The sequence below is a fragment of the Pristiophorus japonicus genome, chromosome 18 (assembly GCF_044704955.1).
Source record: "Pristiophorus japonicus isolate sPriJap1 chromosome 18, sPriJap1.hap1, whole genome shotgun sequence".
In the NCBI taxonomy this organism is placed as follows: domain Eukaryota; kingdom Metazoa; phylum Chordata; class Chondrichthyes; family Pristiophoridae; genus Pristiophorus; species Pristiophorus japonicus.
In genome coordinates, this window is record NC_091994.1 from 2,624,101 (window position 1) to 2,646,172 (window position 22,072).

General features: G+C 51.5%; 1 protein-coding gene across 1 annotated transcript in view; it reads left to right on the forward strand.

Moving 5' to 3' along the window:
• The window catches only part of pgpep1 (pyroglutamyl-peptidase I), a 40,542-nt gene extending 18,935 nt beyond the window's left edge, over positions 1-21,607 (forward strand). The window contains exons 3-5 of the mRNA XM_070859558.1: positions 13,390-13,506; positions 16,392-16,624; positions 20,539-21,607. Coding sequence (XP_070715659.1) covers positions 13,390-13,506; positions 16,392-16,624; positions 20,539-20,731 — 543 coding nt within the window. The 3' untranslated portion in view covers positions 20,732-21,607. The remainder of the gene's footprint in view (positions 1-13,389; positions 13,507-16,391; positions 16,625-20,538) is intronic.
• The last annotated feature ends 465 nt before the right edge of the window (positions 21,608-22,072 follow it).

Sequence of the window (22,072 nt, forward strand, 5' to 3'; positions counted from 1 at the left end):
ACTCAAATCCCCTCGCTATGAAGGCCAACATGCCATTTGCTTTCTTAACTGCCTGCTGTACCTGCATGCCAACCTTCAATGACTGATGTACCATGACACCCAGGTCTCGTTGCACCTTCCCTTTTCCTAATCTGTCACCATTCAGATAATAGTCTGTCTCTCTGTTTTTACCACCAAAGTGGATAACCTCACATTTATCCACATTATACTTCATCTGCCATGCATTTGCCCACTCACCTAACCTATCCAAGTCGCTCTGCAGCCTCATAACATCCTCCTCGCAGCTCACACTGCCACCCAACTTAGTGTCATCCGCAAATTTGGAGATACTACATTTAATCCCCTCGTCTAAATCATTAATGTACAATGTAAACAGCTGGGGCCCCAGCACAGAGCCTTGTGGTACCCCACTAGTCACTGCCTGCCATTCTGAAAAGTACCCATTTACTCCTACTCTTTGCTTCCTGTCTGACAACCAGTTCTCAATCCACGTCAGCACACTACCCCCAATCCCATGTGCTTTTAACTTTTCACATTAATCTCTTGTGTGGGACCTTGTCGAAAGCCTTCTGAAAGTCCAAATACACCACATCAACTGGTTCTCCCTTGTCCACTCTACTGGAAACATCCTCAAAAAATTCCAGAAGATTTGTCAAGCATGATTTCCCTTTCACAAATCCATGCTGACTTGGACCTATCATGTCACCATTTTCCAAATGCACTGCTATGTCATCCTTAATAATTGATTCCATCATTTTACCCACTACCGATGTCAGGCTGACCGGTCTATAATTCCCTGTTTTCTCTCTCCCTCCTTTTTTAAAAAGTGGGGTTACATTGGCTACCCTCCACTCGATAGGAACTGATCCAGAGTCTATGGAATGTTGGAAAATGACTGTCAATGCATCCGCTATTTCCAAGGCCACCTCCTTAAGTACTCTGGTATGCAGTCCATCAGGGCCTGGGGATTTATCGGCCTTCAATCCCATCAATTTCCCCAACACAATTTCCCGACTAATAAGGATTTCCCTCAGTTCCTCCTCCTTACTAGACCCTCTGACCCCTTTTATATCCGGAAGGTTGTTTGTGTCCTCCTTAGTGAATACCGAACCAAAGTACTTGTTCAATTGGTCTGCCATTTCTTTGTTCCCAGTTATGACTTCCCCTGATGGCCCCTCCGACAGTGCGGCGCTCCCTCAGCACTGCTCCTCCGACAGTGCGGCGCTCCCTAAGCACTGCTGCTCCGACAGTGCGGCGCTCCCTCAGCACTGCCCCTCCGACAGTGCGGCGCTCCCTCAGCACTGCCCCTCCGGCAGCGCGGCGCTCCCTCAGCACTGCCCCTCCGGCAGCGCGGCGCTCCCTCAGCACTGCCCCTCCGACAGCGCGGCGCTCCCTCAGCACTGCCCCTCCGACAGCGCGGTGCTCCCTCAGCACTGCCCCTCCGACAGCGCGGCGCTCCCTCAGCACTGCCCCTCCGACAGCGCGGCGCTCCCTCAGCACTGCCCCTCCGGCAGCGCGGCGCTCCCTCAGCACTGCCCCTCCGGCAGCGCGGCGCTCCCTCAGCACTGCCCCTCCGACAGTGCGGCGCTCCCTCAGTACTGCCCCACCGACAGCGCGGCGCTCCCTCAGTACTGTCCCTCCGACAGCGCGGCGCTCCCTCAGCACTGCCCCTCCGACAGCGCGGCGCTCCCTCAGCACTGCCCCTCCGACAGCGCGGCGCTCCCTCAGCACTGCTCCTCCGACAGTGCGGCGCTCCCTCAGCACTGCCCCTCCGACAGTGCGGCGCTCCCTCAGCACTGCCCCTCCGACAGTGCGGCACTCCCTCAGCACTGCCCCTCCGGCAGCGCGGCGCTCCCTCAGCACTGCCCCTCCGACAGTGCGGGGCTCCCTCAGTACTGCCCCTCCGACAGTGCGGCGCTCCCTCAGCACTGCACTGGGAGTGTTAGCCTGGATTTTTGTGCTCACCTGGAGTGGGGCCTGTACCCACGCTGCCCGACGATACCCGCGGCCCCCAGGTGCTGCGTTTTTTATCGCTTTCCTCGTCCCTTGTCGCCCAATGTTGCCATCGTGGCCGCATCAAAAATGTCTGGTTTTCGGACAATTCCAGTTTTCAGAATTCTGGATTTATCCGGCACCCTCGGGACCTGGCCCATTCTGGATAAGGGATTTTGCCGGATGAGGGGCGGTCATGTTAAATTGAATGGTACAGGTACTGAGCGAGGGGGTATCGGGGCTGGGAGTGCGGCAGAGAGATTGCGGGAGTCAGCAGTGAGGAAGGACTTCAGTTTGTTCGTGTCGGAGCGGCCAGGAGTGGTGCTGGACGAGGGAAGGTTCAATCCTTCTCTTTCAACACTTTCAAATATTGTTATAAAAATATTGGAAAGGGGGGAAAAGGGCTGGGTGGAGGCAGGAGGCCGCGTGGGGGAAACCTCCAGCGATACACTGTGTCTCTCTCTCGTTCACGTGCTCGTCGAGCACTCGAGGATTGTCGCTGAGCAAAATGTGAGCTGGTCGCCTTCTGTTGGCTGCACTTGGCCAAGTAGGAATGACCCGATTGTCCAGATACTCGGTGGCATTGGCCTTCCTCGAGGCTGCCTTGTTCAGGGGACCACCCTTGCTCGTTGGCAGCCTGGGTCTCCCCATTCCGCAGCAGCGTGCGGGGGAGCTGCACAGTGGCTTAGTGGGCAGCACCCTCACCTCTGTCAGTAGGTCGTGGGTTCGAGCCCCACTCCAGAAACTTGAGCCCATAATCCAGGCCGACACTCCCAGTGCAGTGCTGAGGGAGCGCCGCACTGTCGGAGGGGCAGTGCTGAGGGAGCGCCGCACTGTCGGAGGGGCAGTGCTGAGGGAGAGCCGCACTGTCGGAGGGGCAGTACTGAGGGAGCGCTGCACTGTCGGAGGGGCAGTACTGAGGGAGTGCCGCACTGTCGGAGGGGCAGTGCTGAGGGAGCGCCGCACTGTCGGAGGGGCAGTGCTGAGGGAGCGCCGCACTGTCGGAGGGGCAGTACTGAGGGAGCGCCGCACTGTCGGAGGGGCAGTGCTGAGGGAGCGCCGCACTGTCGGAGGGGCAGTGCTGAGGGAGCGCCGCACTGTCGGAGGGGCAGTACTGAGGGAGTGCCGCACTGTCGGAGGGGCAGTACTGAGGGAGTGCCGCACTGTCGGAGGGGCAGTACTGAGGGAGCGCCGCACTGTCGGAGGGACAGTACTGAGGAGCGCCGCACTGTCGGAGGGGCAGTGCTGAGGGAGCGCCGCACTGTCGGAGGGGCAGTGCTGAGGGAGCGCCGCACTGTCGGAGGGGCAGTACTGAGGGAGCGCCGCACTGTCGGAGGGGCAGTACTGAGGGAGCGCCGCACTGTCGGAGGGGCAGTACTGAGGGAGCGCCGCACTGTCGGAGGGGCAGTACTGAGGGAGTGCCGCACTGTCGGAGGGGCAGTACTGAGGGAGCGCCGCACTGTCGGAGGGGCAGTACTGAGGGAGTGCCGCACTGTCGGAGGGGCAGTGCTGAGGGAGCGCCGCACTGTCGGAGGGGCAGTGCTGAGGGAGCGCCGCACTGTCGGAAGGGCAGTGCTGAGGGAGCGCCGCACTGTCGGAGGGGCAGTACTGAGGGAGCGCCGCACTGTCGGAGGGGCAGTGCTAAGGGAGTGCCGCCTTTCAGATGAAACGTTAAACTCTGGCTCCGTCTGCTCTCTCAGGTGGATATAAAAGATCCCAAGGTGCTATATCGAAGAAGAGCAGGGGAGTTCTCCCCGGTGTCCTGGGGCCAATATTTATCCCTCAATCATCATCACTGGAAAAATAAAATTATCACATTACTGTTTGTGGGAGCTTGCTGTGCGCAATTTGGCTGCTGCGTTTCCCACATTACAACAGTGACTACACTCCAAAAGTACTTCATTGGCTGTAAAGTGCTTTGGGACATCCTGAGGCCGTGAAAGGTGATATGGTAATGCAAGTCTTTTTACTTTAGGTGAGTCAAACACACTTTGGGCACACAGCAGAGGCCAAGGGCTCCTCTGATTCACTGGGTCACTAACTGATCATTCATCTCGTTGCAGGTTCTGGGTATTGTGCGTAAAATGGCAACATCTGTCCTGTGCAGCCAGTCACTGGGCTTGCAAATAACTCCCCTCTTTAAACCTCCCCCTGACCTGATGCAGCTTCAAACCCTTTGCTCTCGTGTGCCGCTGTATTTCGGGATGAATGCACAGCAGAAAATTTGGCACCTTCAGCGACAGAATGTTGCCGGCTGTGCCAAGCCACGGATGCAGGCATTGCTGAGCAATCTGTGTCAGCCCGCACTGTACATCGACAGTTACCCGCGGCAATACAGCAGCTTGGATATAAGACAGCCTTGCATTTATATAGCGCCTTTCACAACCTCAGTACGTCCCAAAGCACTTTACAGCCAATGAAGTACTTTTGGAGTGCAGTCACTGTTGTAATGTGGGAAACGCGGCAGCCAATTTGCGCACAGCAAGCTCCCACACACAGCAATGTGATAATGACCAGATAATCTGTTTTAGTGATGTTGGTTGAGGTGTGTGATTTCGAAGAAGAGCAGGGGGGTTCTCCCAGGTGTCCTGGCCAATATTTATCCCTCAATCATCATCACTGGAATCAAAAATGTGGGACTTGAACCCAAACCTTCTGACAGCGTATAATCCTTCCCTGCCCCTCCCCAATCACTGCCACTCGAAGGTCGTGGGGTTACTCCATTATTGTGACGCCTGTCATGTATCCTACATGGTTACTGCTTGTACTATCACAAGGTGTGCCACCAGGGGGCACCTCAATGGAAGACTTGCAGCTAACCTGTACAGGTGTGCCTGGCCTAGTATAAAAGGCAGGCCACCAGGTGTGATCCTCACTCTGCAGTAAACTAATAAAGGACTAGAGTCATTACAGTTCAAGTACAACACACTGCCTCGTGGAGTCATTATCAGAGCATCCTAGGTACACAACAACGCCCTTAATAGGCTTCCGCCTGTACAGCAGCCTGCTCCTAACCCTGTAGGTGTGTACTATCAGCTTCTGTTCCTCAGCATTGAAAGGGTTAATGGTAATCCCGAGCCGAGGGCAAAGGGCAGGGAACTGTAGGCTCCGAGTTTGTAATAACCATAGTTTGACCGTGAAAGGGTTGGGAGGGCTGACTTGGTGTCATTGACATTGTTTTGCGATGTCCTTCAGCGACTCTCTTGTTCGAGTAGCTCCCTCTGCCGTTTCAAAATCTCAATGTAGCTTTCGATCAGAGTCCAGCAGAGTTTGTGTGTGTGTGTACATTCTCAACACGCACAGCGCCAGAGAGGTGGAGACAGACACAGCCCTGTCACCAGCAAGTTCAGTAAAGTGCAAAGCTCAGTTTTTATACCGTGTCCTTCTCGGGCGCTCCCTCGTATCGAGGGTGACTTGCTTCCACCAAAAAGGATGAGTTCCCAGGTGTTTCAATGAAGGATCTAATATCCCAGATCCTGAACTACATCCTGAAGGGTGGAAGATGCCTGTGGGTGGATTTTTTAACATGGGGTGACCGTTGCACACCAGCCACCACACGGGCTTGACAGAGCGAGGTCTTGGTCCAGTGGCAAGGGTTAACCAGGACGACTGGAGACCTGCTCTGCTGCACGGACCCAGTGTGCCCACATATCGCAGTGTGGGCTGGTCCGTGCTGCCCCTGGGCCCTCGCCTCTCCTGGGTCCCGATAACATCGCTCCACGATCTCTCGCCGCTCCTGCTGTACCTGCTCACGCTCCAATCACTGACTTGGATCTTGGTGATGTCCAATTCAGTCTCCCTCTTCACTGCCGTCAGCCTCTTGGGACGCTCGCCTTTTATGGCTCCGACTTGCCGCTGGTGTTTCCTCGCAGATTGGGGCCGCCACACTGCTCCCGGGGCCGCTAGCCGACAGCTAAATTATATGTTCTGACCTTCCACACTCTGTCTGTCCCTGTATAACACTGGGGTACAGTACTGGTGGGTACAGGTCTGTCACTGTATAACACTGGGGTACAGTACTGGTGGGTACAGGTCTGTCACTGTATAACACTGGGGTACAGTACTGGTGGGTACAGCTCTGTCACTGTATAACACTGGGGTACAGTACTGGTGGGTACAGGTCTGTCAATGTATAACACTGGGGTACAGTACTGGTGGGTACAGGTCTGTCACTGTATAATACTGGGGTACAGTACTGGTGGGTACAGGTCTGTCACTATAACACTGGGGTACAGTACTGGTGGGTACAGGTCTGTCACTGTATAACACTGGGGTACAGTACTGGTGGGTACAGGTCTGTCACTGTAACACTGGGGTACAGTACTGGTGGCCTCATTGCTGATATTAAACTCTCATTTTCTCTGGTACTCGGGCTCAGTTTAAAAATATCTACCCATCTCTTTGTATTTAAAAAAAAATGTGTGTCGCTGGCAAGGCCGGCATTTATTGCCCATCCCTAATTGCCCCTTGAGAAGATGGTGGTGAGCCGCCTTCTTGAACCGCTGCAGTCCGTGTGATGAAGGTGCTCCCACAGTGCTGTTGGGGAGGGAGTTCCAGGAGTTTGACCCAGTGACGATGGAGGAATGGCCGATATGCCCAAATTAGGATGATGTGATCTGTGGGCATTGCTTACCAGCAGTCCACTCCCCAGCGGGGCTTCAAAACCGCTAGCATGCCTCAGCCAGGAAATTTTTCGCCAACCCGGTTCTCGCCCAAAACGGCCAATACCGTCAAGAAACTGCGCGGTGAAACAATGCAAACTCTAGCCCTCTGTCTTTTATAAAGCTCCAGGAACTGTGGTCAGTTAATCATCAAACACAGGAACTCGCTTTCAAAAGGGTCTGGGGGATGCTTCGCAGAAGCCCACAGGCTGCAGAAACTTTCCCCAGGTTTGAACGACAACCTGTATTTATATAGCACCTTTACCGTAGTGAAATGTCTCAAGGAACTTCACAGGAGTATTGGGAGATAAAAAATTTGACACCAAATTGCATAAGTAGAAATTACGGAAGATGTCCAAACGTTTGGTCAAAGAGGTATGTTTTCAGGAGCATCTTGAAGGAGAAGAGAGAGGCGGAGAGGTTTCGGGAGGGAGTTCCAGAGCTTGGGGCCCAGGCAACAGAAGGCACGGCCACCGATGGTGGAGCGATTATAATCAGGGATGCCCAAGAGGGCAGAATTAGAGGAGCGCAGATATCTCTGGGGGGGTTGCGGAGATAGAAAAATGGAAAATAGGTGCAGGAGTAGGCCATTCGGCCCTTCGAGCCTGCACCACCATTCAATAAGATCATGGCTGATCATGCAACTCAGTACCCCATTCCTGCTTTCTCTCCATATACCTTGATCCCTTTAGCCTTAAAGGCCACATCTAACTCCCTTTTGAATATATCTAACGAACTGGCCTCAACAACTTTCTGTGGTAGAGCATTCCACAGGTTCACAATTCTGAGTGAAGAAGTTTCTCCTCATCTCGGTCCTAAATGGCTTGCCACTTATCCTTCGACTGTAACCCCGGGTTCTGGACTTCCCCAACACTGGGAACATTCTTCCTGCATCTAACCTGTCCAATCCCGTCAGAATTTTATGTTTCTATGAGATCCCCTCTCATTCTTCTAAATTCCATTGAATATAAGCCGAGTCAATCCAGTCTTTCTTCATATTACAGAGATAGGGAGGGGCGAGGCCCTCGAGGGATTTGAAAATAAGGATGAGAATTTTGAAATCGAGGTGTTCCTTAAGTGGAAGCCAATGTCGGTCAGCTAGCACAGGGGGTGATGGGTGAGCGGGACTCGGTTCGAGTTAGGACATGGGCTGCGAGCGCAGGGCGTGATGGTGAGCGGGACTCGGTGCGAGTTAGGACAGGGGCAGCAGAGTTTTGGATGAGCTGAAGTTTACGGAGGGTGGAATGTGGGAGGCCAGCCAGGAGTGCGTTGGAATAGTCAAGTCTGGAGGTAACAAAGACATGGACGAGGGTTTCAGCAGCAGATGTGCTGAGGCGGGGCAGAGTCGGGCGATGTTATGGAGGGGGATGTCTGGGTAATGGAGTGGCTATGGGATTGGATGCTGATCCTGGGGTCAAACAGGACGCCAACCATCACAAGACAAGGGGTCACACGTAGAAGCTGATCCTAACTCACACCGAGTCCCGCTCACCCATCACCCCCTGTGCTCACTGCCCCGTGTCCTAACTCACACCCAGTCCCACTCACCCATCACCCCCTGTGCTCACTGCCCCGTGTCCGAACTCACACCCAGTCCCGCTCACCCATCACCCCCTGTGCTCACTGCCCCGTGCCCTAACTCACACCCAGTCCCACTCACCCATCACCCCCTGTGCTCGCTGCCCCGTGTCCTAACTCGCACCGAGTCCCGCTCACCCATCACCCCCTGTGCTCACTGCCCCGTGTCCTAACTCGCACCGAGTCCCACTCACCCATCACCCATCACCCCCTGTGCTCACTGCCCCGTGTCCTAACTCACACCCAGTCCCACTCACCCATCACCCCCTGTGCTCACTGCCCCGTGTCCTAACTCGCACCGAGTCCCACTCACCCATCACCCCCTGTGCTCACTGCCCTGTGTCCTAACTCGCACCGAGTCCCGCTCACCCATCACCCCCTGTGCTCACTGCCCCGTGTCCTAACTCGCACCGAGTCCCACTCACCCATCACCCCCTGTGCTCACTGCCCTGTGTCCTAACTCGCACCAAGTCCCGCTCACCCATCACCCCCTGTGCTCACTGCCCCGTGTCCTAACTCGCACCGAGTCCCGCTCACCCATCACCCCCTGTGCTCACTGCCCCGTGTCCTAACTCACACCCAGTCCCGCTCACCCATCACCCCCTGTGCTCACTGCCCCGTGTCCTAACTCGCACCGAGTCCCGCTCACCCATCACCCCCTGTGCTCACTGCCCCGTGTCCTAACTCGCACCGAGTCCCGCTCACCCATCACCCCTTGTGCTCACTGCCCGTGTCCTAACTCACACCTAGTCCCACTCACCCATCACCCCCTGTGCTCACTGCCCCGTGTCCTAACTCACACCGAGTCCCACTCACCCATCACCCCCTGTGCTCACTGCCCCGTGTCCTAACTCACACCGAGTCCCGCTCACCCATCACCCCCTGTGCTCACTGACCTACAGTGGCTCCCGGTTAAGCAACATCTCAATTTTTCAAATTCTCATATTTGCAAATCACACCATGGTTTAGCCTCTCCCTATCTCTAAACTCTCCCAGTCCCACAACCCCCCCAGGAGATCTGTGTTCCTCCAATTCCGGCTTCTTGCGCCTCCCTGAGTTTAATCACCCCACTTTTCCCCCCCCCCCCCCCCCCCCCTATTGCCTTGGCTTAAGTTTTGGAATTCCCTGCCTAAGCTCTCCACCTCTCGCTCCCTTTAAAACTCTTTGATCAAGCTTTTGGTCATCTGTCCCACCATCACTATGCAGCTCGGTGTCACATTTCGTTTTAGAACACTCCTGTGAAGTGCCTCGGGACATTTTTACTACATTAAAGGCGCTATAGAAATGCAGGTTGTTGCTTCACTTACAATTTGTTCTTGGGATTAATGTCTTCTATTCCATTTAATATCCTATAACCCCACCTGGTTCCCCCTCAACCTGTAAGGATGAAGAGCCCAGGTTTTCTCCACCAGTTCCCCAAGGTTGCTCCCCTGGTGGCCCTGACCAAGGTTGGAAGGTTCCCACGTGGCTTGGTGAGCAGAGCTGATGTAGTACACAAGGCGCACTGTGCTCTGAGCCCTATATATAGCCTCGGCACAAACCCCTGGGAATTAAACTTGACGATCCGTGATTCAAAGCCAGTAATTGCTTCTGTGTTCTTTTGTTATTGTTTCGTCTAGATTTTCTTCTTTCGTTAATATAACTCAAAACCGAGTTCAGTTCTGGTCACCACATTACAGGAAAGATGTGATCGCACTAGAGAGGGTACAGAGGAGATTTACGAGGATGTTGCCGGGACTGGAGAATTTTAGCAATGAGGAAAGATTGGATAGGCTGGGGTGGTTTTCTTTGGAACACAAGAGGCCGAGGGGAGATCTTATTGAGCTGTGTAAAATTATGAGGGGCCTGGATAGAGCGGATAGGAAGGACCTATTTCCCTTAGCAGAAGGGTCAACAACCAGGGGGCACAGATTTAAAGTAATTGGGGGGAGGTTTAGAGGGGATTTGAGGAAACATTTATTCACCCAGAGGGTGATGGGGGTCTGGAACTCACTGCCTGAAAGGGTGATAGAGGCAGAAACCCTCACCACATTTAAAAAGTACCTGGATGTGCACCTGAAGTGCCGTAACCTACAGGGCTACGGACCCAGAGCTGGAAAGTGGGATTAGGCTGGGTAGCTCTTTGTCGGCCGACATGGACACGATGGGCCGAATGGCCTCCTTCTGTGCTGTAAATTTCTATCATTCTATGACCAAAACAAATGTACATTTACAGACTGCAGTGACTCAAAATACAGCCGAGTTCAGTGTCCCAGATTAACACTGTTGGGTTCTGCTGAGTTTGTGTTATCTGGGGCTTTCTATTCTGCCGGATCCGATCCTGACACTTGTCCTGTGCGGTGGGGAGGGAATGGATTGGTGAGTTTTATTTTAAAATCTGCCGTGTATTTATCCAAACATGGGTACCCTGGGAATTGATCAATACATTTTCCTTTCCTATTATTGTCTCTTGACTTAATGATTTTTTCCATTCTTTAATTTCACCTTTAAGATCTTTAACTTCCGCTTCCAGCTTTTCAAGTTCAAGCTTTTTCTGTCGCAGCTGTGCACAAACAGCTTGCAATTGGTCCTTTGTACTGGTCAGTTCTCGATCATGTTGGGAACGCATTATAATTTCATTCCGGTTTCGAATCTGGCCCATAACCGCTAGGGACCATCTAGTTCGCTTTTTATTTTTCATACGGGTCGTTTTTCCCCAGACCCTTTTAATCTCGTCCAAGGACCATTGTCCTTTGGAGGTTCCGTACTTTTGTTCGATCTTAATACAGGTTTTAGATAAGTTGAATTGTTGCTCTATGTATTCTTTCAACTGTTCGAGAATTAAATCCAGTGAAACTTCAGGTGGTGCCTGCCCACCTTTAACAGTTGTAGGCAATTCTTTGCCCTTATCTCCTGCTGCTATTTCTTTACTGAGTTCTTTACTGGGGTCTCGAGTCGTAGGCTTGCTAGCCGATCAATAGGTCGGTGATTAATTAACTAACACACCGCTGAAGTTTAGACGTCTATGGGACCTTGAGCCGACTACCAACCGGAGGGTTTGCAAACTGGAGGCTTTCAGAATCGCGTAGAAGGAGAGGCGAATTTAGACTTTTGACCGAGGACTCTTTTTTTTTTAAAAAGAGGAGTCCTTACCTCAATGTAGGTCCGATGTCCAAAATTCAGTTTCTTTCCTTAGCGACCCTGCTCGCAGCGCCAAAATTGTTAGATCTCTTAATTTCCAATGAAATGCGAACTCCGATGGTAGTTTTAACTTTTTAATACTGGCAGAGAGTAACAAACTGCTGGCTGATTGCCAGTTTCTTTGTCTTACTGAGACACATGGTCAAAATGGCTGTACTTTATACCTGGATCAATTTACAGAAAAGAACTCGCCTTCTTTGACCTTATTGGCTCAATTGAAAGTCTTTTAACGTTTTATTGGCTCGCTACCCAAGGTCCGAAAATGTCAAGTTGATTGATGAGTTAATGCAACATGCTGAGCAGCACGCAGCAGCCTTGACTTGGGGGTCTGTGAATTTTCAAAGCCTGTCTAAATGAGCCTGTTTGAATACTCTCACTCACGATGTTTTCATTTGGGATTCTAACCTTGACCATGGTAGTGTCTGATTTTTATTTTTTACTTGCTCGGGTTTTATACCCTGCACTGTATATTTTTGCCTGTACTTTGTCACTTTTAATTTATTGATGACTTTGTCCGAGAGCTCTTGTGATATAACTAGTAGGCAGAGTCCAGGACGCGCGCGCACACAAGGCTCGCAGTCTCACTGGGGTGGGAATGGGTGTTTGTTTGTTTAGTGTTGGGGAGGTGGGAAAGGATCCCGCTACTCTGGTATGACACAAATTGGCACAATTCATGTTGATCGTGGCCAGACTGCCGGACTGCCGGCCATTGAGGGACAACAAAGGCTTTCATTGTCGGGTGATCTGAGCCACGCCATTATCCCAGTGTTGCGACATTGTATAGAGGCTGGCTTCCAGGGGGGTTTGAGCACACCGTCTGTATTCTCTGTAAGGGCCATGCTGCAGGCAGTCGTTTTCTGTGTCATGTGTGAGGTGAGACGATGGCAGGCACATGTACCATTCTAACTCGGCCTGTAGGTAGAGGTGGTTGCTATCTTTTCAAATTCCGCTCAGCAACCCATCTCTCTCATCTAGTTGTAACCCTCCGCTACAGATGGGACTAAACTGCACCAAATCTTTGATTTTAAAAAAATGATTAAAATCTACTGAATGTGACCACTTCATTCCTTTGTGTTTTTTTAAAAAAAATCTAGTTTTTTAAAAAAATAGTAAAATATTTTATTTCTGTTTCATCAATAAATTCTTTCATACACTTTGTTACAAATATAGACAGCATTTTGTTTTTTTAACCAAGTTGCCGAATGTGTGCCTGCAGACTCTGCGATATGTAAATATAAACCGGTTTTGCAACCATACCAACACTTGCTTCAGAATTCAAACTACTCTGACTTGAAACTACTTGCCCTGCGAGATGTCAAACCGGGACACACCAATAACAATCCGACTGACACACAATACGTATGCTGCATCCAGTTAGAAAGACTTGCATTTATATAGCGTCTTCCACGACCACCAAACGTCCCAAATCGCTTTACAGCCAATGAAGTACTTTTGAAGTGTAGTCACTGTTGTAATGTGGGAAACGCGGCAGCCAATTTGTGCACAGCAAGCTCCCACACACAGCAATGTGATAATGACCCGAAAATCAGTTTGTGATGTTGATTGAGGGATAAATATTGGCCCCTGGACACCGGGGAGAACTCCCCTGTTCTTTCAAGTAGTGCCCTGGGATTTTTTTGCCCACCTGAGGGGCCAGACGGGGCCTCGGTTTAACATCTCAGCCGAAAGACGGCCCCTCCAATGAGTAGACTCAGCAAGGCACTGCGGAGCTTAATTAGCATCTTATTTTCTTTATTCAAATGTAGCAAACCAGTGAGTAGGGAACATCAGGGCAAACGGGACCGAGTGGCTTGGACTTTCGCTGGCTGGATTGTGGAATCTTGCTGTGCCAGTTGCCGCACACTGTTCCGTCAATGCCCAAGGTGCTCTTGCTGCACTGCGTGATTCCATGGCTGAATGGCTTGTGCTGAACTCCTGTCCGTCTGCTGCTATCATTGACCTTCTGACTGTATTGCAGGAGCTGCAGAAGCTCGGGCTGGGCGACGAGGTGGATCTGTGTGTGCGTGAGATTCCAGTGGATTACCAGGAGATCCAGGACTTGGTCCCTGCTCTGTGGAAACGTCACAATCCTCAGGTTAGGCACGTTCTCCCTCCTGGGTACTGTAGCTCTCTTTGAATTATTTTGTGGGCTGCATATAATGGGGACTATCACGAGTCCCCCACAATCACAGCTCCGTGCCAACTCCGACTGCCAACGATCACACATTACACACCGGATTTTACACACACCGTTTGTATTGTGTAATGACCGTCCACTCACTGCATTTTGTACTCTGCGTTTTGATGGAGAAATAATCCCGCTATTATCGGGAGATTTTGCTGTCATTTGGGTCATGAGTTCCGTTCACTGTAGTTTAAGTAGATTCTGTTTACTGTAAAAATAAACTCTTGTCAGTCCTGTCATAAACCCCGCCCCGCTTTAAACTCATTGGCTGATGCAGTGGTGTCAATAATCACTGTTATTTTATTAACCCGACTCTCCGTGTCAAATTTGTTTTTGAATTTCTGTGGGGTGGAGGGGGAGGATTAGCTGGGACTGGGGGGTGAATAGGGGCTGGACTGGGAGCACAACATTTCATTTTAATTGGTCTGTGGAGTCAGATGGTTAACGTAGATGAACGCTTGCATCTGATTGGTCTGTGGTATCACGTGATTGGAAACTTAGACACCCCCTGCAATGCTGCAGCGTTTCTCGACCACCATAATTGCTCCCCCCTCTCAATCCTCTGTCCCAGACATCTTGCTTTCTCTGATCAATGGGTGGTCCAACAAGAATATTGGAATCCTTAATTCAGCTATTCAGTCCAAATAAACAAACACATTAATTTGTTGCTCGTCACATCCCACAGATCTGATTGGTCCATGTGGCCATTAATAATTATCGCTTATTGTTAATCGGCACTGCCCCCTGCACTCTCTCACTCTAGCAGCTTCAGGTCCCGCCTTCCTGCTGCCGGGTCCAAATCTGGGCGTTGACCCCCTGAGCGAGCTCTCAGCCTGGTTCCCATTACCTACAACAACATTATAGCTTCTTTAATGTTGTAAAATGCCCCAAGGGACTTAACATGCATTACAAAACAAAATTTGACACCATACCATATAGAGAGATATTCAGGCAGGCGACCAAAAGCTTGGTCAAAGAGGTAGGTTTTAAGGAGAGAGAGGCAGAGGGGTTTAGGGAGGGAGTTCCAGAGTTTGGGGCCCAGGCAGCTGAAGGCACGGCCACCGATGGTGGAGTGATTATAATCAGGGATGTTCAAGAGGGCAGAGTTGGAGGAGTGCAGAGATCTCGAGGGGGGGGGTGGGGGGGATTTGAGGTTAAATTCCCACCTGGACCTTTATCTCTCGCACTGTCCTTGTGTAAAGTGACTTGGGCGCCAACTCACTGTTCCAAGGAGAAATGGGACATGTGAGCGGGAGGTTTATGGAGTCCAGCTCTGCTTTCAGACCTTCCTCACGAGTGAGGACCAAAGGGGAGTGCTGAGCCCCAGGAAAAGCTAGAAAGTATGTGAGAGACTTGGAGAACAGACCGACTGGGGAAACTATAGAGAAACGCACTAAATGAGGGCTACAGAAAGCAAGTGAGACTGAGCTGAGGAGACAAAGGGGAAGAGACTGAGTGGGAGATGTGTGTGAAAGGCATAGAGGAACTAAGTCATTTGGTGAGTGGGAGATAAGGAGAGATGTACACAAAGAGGAAGCACTGTTCTTTATCTTTGTCTGTCAGCAATGACCTGGGAGGCATGAATTTGGGGCCCAGGAGAGGCGAGGGCCCAGGGGCAGCACGGACCAGCCCACACTGCGATATGTGTGCACACTAGTTCCGTGCAGTAGAGCAGGTCTCCAGTTGTCTTGGTTAATCCTTGTCCCTGGACCAAGACCTCGCTCTGTCAAGCCCGTGTGATGGCTGGTGTGCAACGGTCACCCCACGTTAAAAAAATCCACCCACAGGCATCTTCCACCCTTCAGGATGTAGTTCGGGATCTGGAATATTAGATCCTTCATTGAAACACCTGTGAACTCATCCCTTTTTGGTGTAAGCAGGTCATCCTCGATACGTGAGTTCCTGAGAAGAAGGAGGTCAACTGGTAAAAGATTAACATCTGTGGCAAGGGGAGGGGTTTACTGAGGGAGTTGCAGAATGTCAGGGAGTGATAACTGAAGATCAGGTTGGATACAGAGTAAAGCTCCCTCTACACTGTCCCATCACACACTCCCAGGGCAGGTACAGCACGGGGTTAGATACAGAGTAAAGCTCCATCTACACTGTCCCATCAAACACTCCCAGGGCAGGTACAGGGGGTTAGATACAGAGTAAAGCTCCCTCTACACTGTCCCATCAAACGCTTCCAGGGCAGGTACAGCACGGGTTAGATACAGAGTAAAGCTCCCTCTACACTGTCCCATCAAACACTCCCAGGGCAGGTACAGGGGGTTAGATACAGAGTAAAGCTCCCTCTGCACTGTCCCATCAAACACTCCCAGGGCAGGTACAGCACGGGTTAGATACAGAGTAAAGCTCCCTCTACACTGTCCCATCAAACACTCCCAGGGCAGGTACAGCACGGGGTTAGATAGAGTGGGGAGGGGTGTGGGGTGGAAGGGAGATTGTGGGTGGGGGGCGGGAGTTTGCGGGGAGGGGAGGGGGCGGAGGGAGAAGGGTAGAGAGGATTGGGGGGCTGGGGGAAGGCTGAGGGGCAACGTTCCCTGTAAGCTGTGCAGCCGAGCAGCTCTCTGGCGGGATTGGCTTTTCCAATATTGAAGTTTGTGCGAACCTGTGAATGTGCCGCTCATCCAAAAAAACTTACGGGGTCCATTGGAGGGGGGGGTGGGAAAAGATGGGGAAATGATGGAAGTGGTGGGGGTACGAGAAGAGGGGGTGGGCCAGGCTTGATGGAGCAGCAGGTCTGTTCCTGCCCATCAATTTCTTACACGTGTTTCTTAATCATCTTCCTCCAGTTGGTTGTCCATGTCGGAGTTTCGTCGATGGCGACGACTGTGACACTGGAGCAATGCGGCCACAACAACGGGTACCTGGGGCTGGATATCCGAGACTACTGCCCGGGCACTCACTGCTGCGTCCAGGGGGGCGCTGACTGCCTCGTGTCCACCATCGACATGCACGCCGTATGTAACAAAATCGCGGACGCCCAGCTCGACGTGGCCATTTCTGTTTCCAAGGATGCGGGAAGGTAGGGGGAGCCATGGATCTCGCCCCCATCACCCCCCCCCACCCCCATCACCCCCCCCACCCCCATCACCCTCCCCAACCCCCATCACCCCCCCCCCCCATCACCCCCCCCCATCACCCTCCACAACCCCCCCCCATCACCCTCCCCAACCCCCTTCAGATTGAAAACCTTTTGCGTGGCGAACTGCTGATAAAGGGGGGTGTTGGTGAGCGACGGATCCGACTGTCTAACTCCTGAACCAATTAGTTTGAAGTTTGGAGAGGAGAGGCGGAAGTGGGGGTGAATTAGAGTCCAATCAGGTAGAGAAAGAGAAATAGAGAGAGAACAAAAGATTGGATTAAGAGAGAGAAAACAAGAGGCAGAATGGAAAAATCTCTCCCAGCGTTAAGGGTTTGATGGGTGCCACAGACACCAGGTGTACTCCCAGTGTAGAGCAAGGCATGTCTGAGGGAATAACTGGTTAGAATGCTTCTTCCAACCTTTGCACAGCAGTAACTTGCATTTATATCGTGCCTTTAATGGAAAAGGGTCCCAGCAGATCGGTGTAAACGGACACTGAGGTTCGGATGGATGAACCAAGATCTGCCTGAAGGGACGGGCTCTCCAAGTTCAGTTTAACAACGATAGCTTGCATTTATATCGTGCCTTTAACATAAGAACCTAAGAAATAGGAGCAGGAGTCGGCCATTCAGCCCCTCTAGCCTGCTCCGCCATTCAATAAGGTCATGGCTGATCTGATCATGGACTCAGCTCCGCTCCCCATAACCCTCGACTCCCCTTAACATTGTAAAACAGCCAAAGGCACTTCACAGGAATATTATAAAACAGAATTTGTCACCGAGCCACATAAGGTGATATTCGGGCAGATGGGGGGTAGGTTTTCAGGAGCGTCTTAAAGGAGGAAAAAGAGGTAGCGAGGCGGAGAGATTTAGGGAGGGAGTTCCAGAGCTTGGGGCCCAGGCAACAGAAGGCACGGCCACCAATGGTGGAGTGATGAAAATCGGGGATGCTCAAGAGGGCAGAATTGGAGGAGCTCAGAGATCTCAGAGGGTTTGTGGGGCTGGAGGAGATTACAGAGATAGGGAGGGGCGAGGGGCGATGGGTGAGCGGGACTGGGTGCGAGTTAGGACATGGGGCAGCGAGCACAGGGGGCGATGGGTGAGCGGGACTCGGTGCAAGTTAGGACACGGGACAGTGAGAACAGGGGGTGATGGGTGAGCGGGACTCGGTGCGAGTTAGGACAGGGGGTGATGGATGAAAGTGTAAGTTAGGACACGGTCAGCAGAGTTTTGGATGAGCTCCAGTTTGTAGAGAGTGGAAGATGGGAGGCTTGCCAGGAGAGCGTTGGAATGGTCGAGTCTGTAGGTAACCAAGGCATGGACGAGGGTTTCAGCAGCAGATGAGCTGAGGCAGGGGCGGTGTCGGGCAATGTTAAGGAGATGGAAGTAGGTGCTCTTTGTGATGGAACTGTGGGGGGGTTGGAGATTTCGAGATGGAACTCTGAGCAGGCCCCAAGCGGCTGAAGACCTCGGTCACCAACAGTGGGACGGAGGCTGGGAGAAACAATCAAAGTCTGCGGGCTAAAGGTGTCCGGTGCCCTGGGCTGGAGTGTGCGATAGAGCTGGTGGAGATTGCAGGGGGGAGGGGGGAAGGAGGTGGGGGAAGTCTGTGGAGGGATTTGAAGCCACGGACAGGGATTTTAAATTTTGTTCATTGTCAGCTGTGCCTCAGTTGGTCACCCTCGCCCCAGGGTCAGAATGACAAGAGCAGCGATGCACAGGGCCTGGTGTACGTGTGGAGTAGACTGGACAGGGAACTGATGGAGGTGGACAGTCTAGGGGAAACAATAGGAGAATTAGATAGATGTTTGCTGGATGGTTTATGGGACTGGCCAGTTGGACTTGCAGAGAGCTTCCAGCTCCTGAACTTCTCGATGATCTCGAATTGCAGGAGCTGTTGAAGAGTTGGGTTTGGAAGAGGGTTTTGAGAGAAGGAGGAGATGAGGAGTGTGGGAGGGGGAGGTGGAGTTTAGGGAGTGAGATTCAGGGCGCAGGGACTTGGTGCCTGAAAGTTGTTAGTGATTGAAGCAGAGTAGCGCGCACACAGCCAGAATCCAAAGATTAGAGACATGGAGAGCATGGTGGGACATCATGCTGGAGAAGGTCATGGGACTACGGTATAACGGGGCCCTGGAAGTATTTGGAGAAGTGAATCGCTAAATATTAAGTTGAGAGACATCTAGGAATCTAGGTAGGCTCTATGCTTAATGTAGAAAATGCAGTTGAGGTGCAGATCAGCCATGATCTCATTAAATGCACAACAGTTGGAGTAGATGCGAGGGGCTGAATGGCTTCCTCCTGTTCCTAACACGCCCAGCCAGTGCAGAGCAGAATTCAAAGCCGATAGCCTGTTGAACTACACTAAACAGTAGAATACAAACTGGGGAAGTCGTGTTGGGACTGCAGCACTCTGATCACACCACACTTTGAGCACCGGGTTCTGGTCACTGGGACAGAAAGGCTTCAAACAGTGGGAGGGGGCTGTGTGAAGAAACACCACGAGACTGATCTCTGGTGTTGGAGTTATGACCTGGTGAAAACCTTGGTCTTTTCAGCCTGAGCCTCGGTGCTGTAGAGCTGTACATGCAGAAACTGTCGTCTTATTAGATGGGGCCTCGTCTGTGGGGGGCGGCACCTCCCTCAGTACTGCACCGGCAGTGTCAGCCTGGGCATGTGCCCAAGTCTCTGGAGCGGGACTTGAACCCACGACCTTCTGATCCCAAGGTGAGGGTGCTGCCCACTGAGCCACAGCTGACGCTGGATATTTTACCACATACTAACTGGGGAACGGGCAGGGAAGTGGATTGAGGCCATGATCTTATTAAATGGCGGAGCAGGCTCGAGGGGCCGAATGGCCCACTCCTGCTCCTATTTCTTATGTTCTTATAAAACTCCCTGTGATATTGGCTAAAATGGCACAATTTAATGTTGGTGACAATTCATTGCTTCAAATTATTCCTCAATGCTACTAACAGACCTGCCACTACCTCGTGGGGCGAAAGGATCAGGGGAGAGATGGGGAGGGATGGGAGGGGGCTGGTGTGGGGTATGTACATTGGCACGGACCCACTGGGCCAAATGGCCTGTTTCTGGGCTGTACATCTATGTAAATTGCATGTCGAACCAAGAGGACATGGGTTCAGACTAGTTCAGTGCAGCTTTAGGTGGCTTTGTTTGCAGTGCCCAAGATGCAGGGCCTCCCGTAGAGAGGAGTGAAAGTGTCAGCCCTGGAGTCCATTCCAAATGAGTTGGATGCAGGAATGGGGAGAGGGACTCCATCTCAAAGACTGGCTTTCACCAGCCGCAATCATCTTGTGATGTGAGGAATTGCTGCCTTTGGTTATTAGACGGAGCAATGTTTGTGGAGAGTGCCGCACCTCCACCACAGCCAGAAAGTTTAAAACCGATTTAAAAAAAAAAGGTATCCTAGAGTCCCAGGGGAGATTTGCTAGCGGTGTTCAAAATGATGAATAGTTTGGATCGAGTAAATAAGGAGAAACTGTTCCTGGGGGCAGGAGGGCCGGTAACCAGAGGGACACAGATTGACGATAATCGGCGATGGAACCCGAGGGGGAGATGAGGAGAATGTTTTTACGCAGCGAGTTGTTGTGATCGGGAATGCGCTGCCTGAAAGGGCGGTGGGAGCAGATTCAATAGTGACTTTCAAACGGGAATTGGATAAATATTTGAAAAGGAGAATGTGCAGGGCTGTGGGGAAAGGCCGGAGGGGGAGTGGGACTGATTGGATCGCTCTGTCAGAGAGCCGGCACAGGCTCGATGGGCCGAATGGCCGCCTCCTGCTCTGTGTGATTCTGTGATTGATTATAAATGTTGTGTCTCTCCCTCTCCATCCAGATACCTCTGTGATTTTACCTACTATACCTCCCTGCACCAGAGCCAAGGCAGAGCAGTCTTCATTCACGTCCCTCCTTTGGGGAAGCCCTACACGGCTGAGCAGCTAGGCCGGGCTCTGCAAACCATTATCGGGGTGATGCTGGGTGAGCTGCATCGTCCCAGTGCCAAGATGATCGGCCAGATGGTGCACTGAGCTGGTGGGAATCTGTGCCGGGGGCAAGAGAAACCGGACATGCAAAATAATTTTTCTCTTTTTCTCAACTGTTGTGGTGCACAGCTCTATTCTTAACTGCCGTTGTAAAATTCACCTGCTGAGGAGTGGGAACAGAGCCTGTATCTTGGTAACGGGATTGTATTGTCTTTGGGAGAGGGGGCTACACGGATCATATTACAAACTCAGATCCCCAGAATGCTGAGACTGAGCTAACCCCAGACTCCCTCCACCCGGGCACTTATACACTTAGAGGCATTTCATTCTGTGTTGAACTTTGTGTTTTTTTTTTACATGTTTTAAAGTGTGTTTTGTGGTTAAACAGTTTTTAATCTGAGCCTGGGACAGCGGCGCTGTTTTTGATCTTTTCTGTTTCTTTGGTAATTCTGTCACTTTTTTTTTCTCTCCTGTTTGTGTGCCTGTGTTGGTGTGTGTTTTGCTCACTGTCTCTGCCTGGCTTGCTCTCCCTGTATGTGTATCTCTCTGTGTCTCTGGTGTGCCTCTCTCTCACCCAGGCAAGCGATCGTGCTCTTGTGCTTTAATTTCTCACTCACATGCTCCTTCTGTCTTTAACACTCTCTCACTGACTTTCTCTCGCTTTGTCTTTCGCGCTTTCTCTCGTTCTCTCGTTCTCTCTCTCACTTGTTCTCTTTCTTGTTCTTGTTCTCTTTCTTGTTCTTGTTCTCTTTCTTGTTCTTGTTCTCTTTCTTGTTCTTGTTCTCTTTCTTGTTCTTGTTCCCTTTCTTCTTGTTCTCTTTCTTGTTCTTGTTCTCTTTCTTGCTCTTGTTCTCGTTCTCTTTCTCGTTCTCTTTCTCGTTCTCTTTCTCGTTCTCTTTCTCGTTCTCTTTCTCGTTCTCTTTCTCGTTCTCTTTCTCGTTCTCTTTCTCGTTCTCTTTCTCGTTCTCTTTCTCGTTCTCGTTCTCTTTCTCTTTCTCTTTCTCTTTCTCGTTCTCGTTCTCGTTCTCGTTCTTTCTCTTTTTTTCTCGTTCTTTCTCCTTTTTTCTCGTTCTCGTTCTTTCTCTTTTTTTTCTCGTTCGCGTTCTTTCTCTTTTTTTCTCGTTCGCTTTCTCTTTCTCTTTTTCTCGTTCTCTTTCTCGTTCTCTCTTGCTTTCTCTTTTGCACGTTCTCTTTCTCGTTCTCAAATGTTCTGTTTCAGAAAGACAGTGTTTAGCTATGTGTGGTGAGACGAGGCAGATGGTCAGAGAACACGTCCGCCTCGAACACTCTGCTGAACTTTAGCCCGGGATGTAAAAAGCCACAGCGCGGAGGCCGGCTATACGTAGGCACTTGGATATTATAACTACTTAAAGGGAACACGTGTTG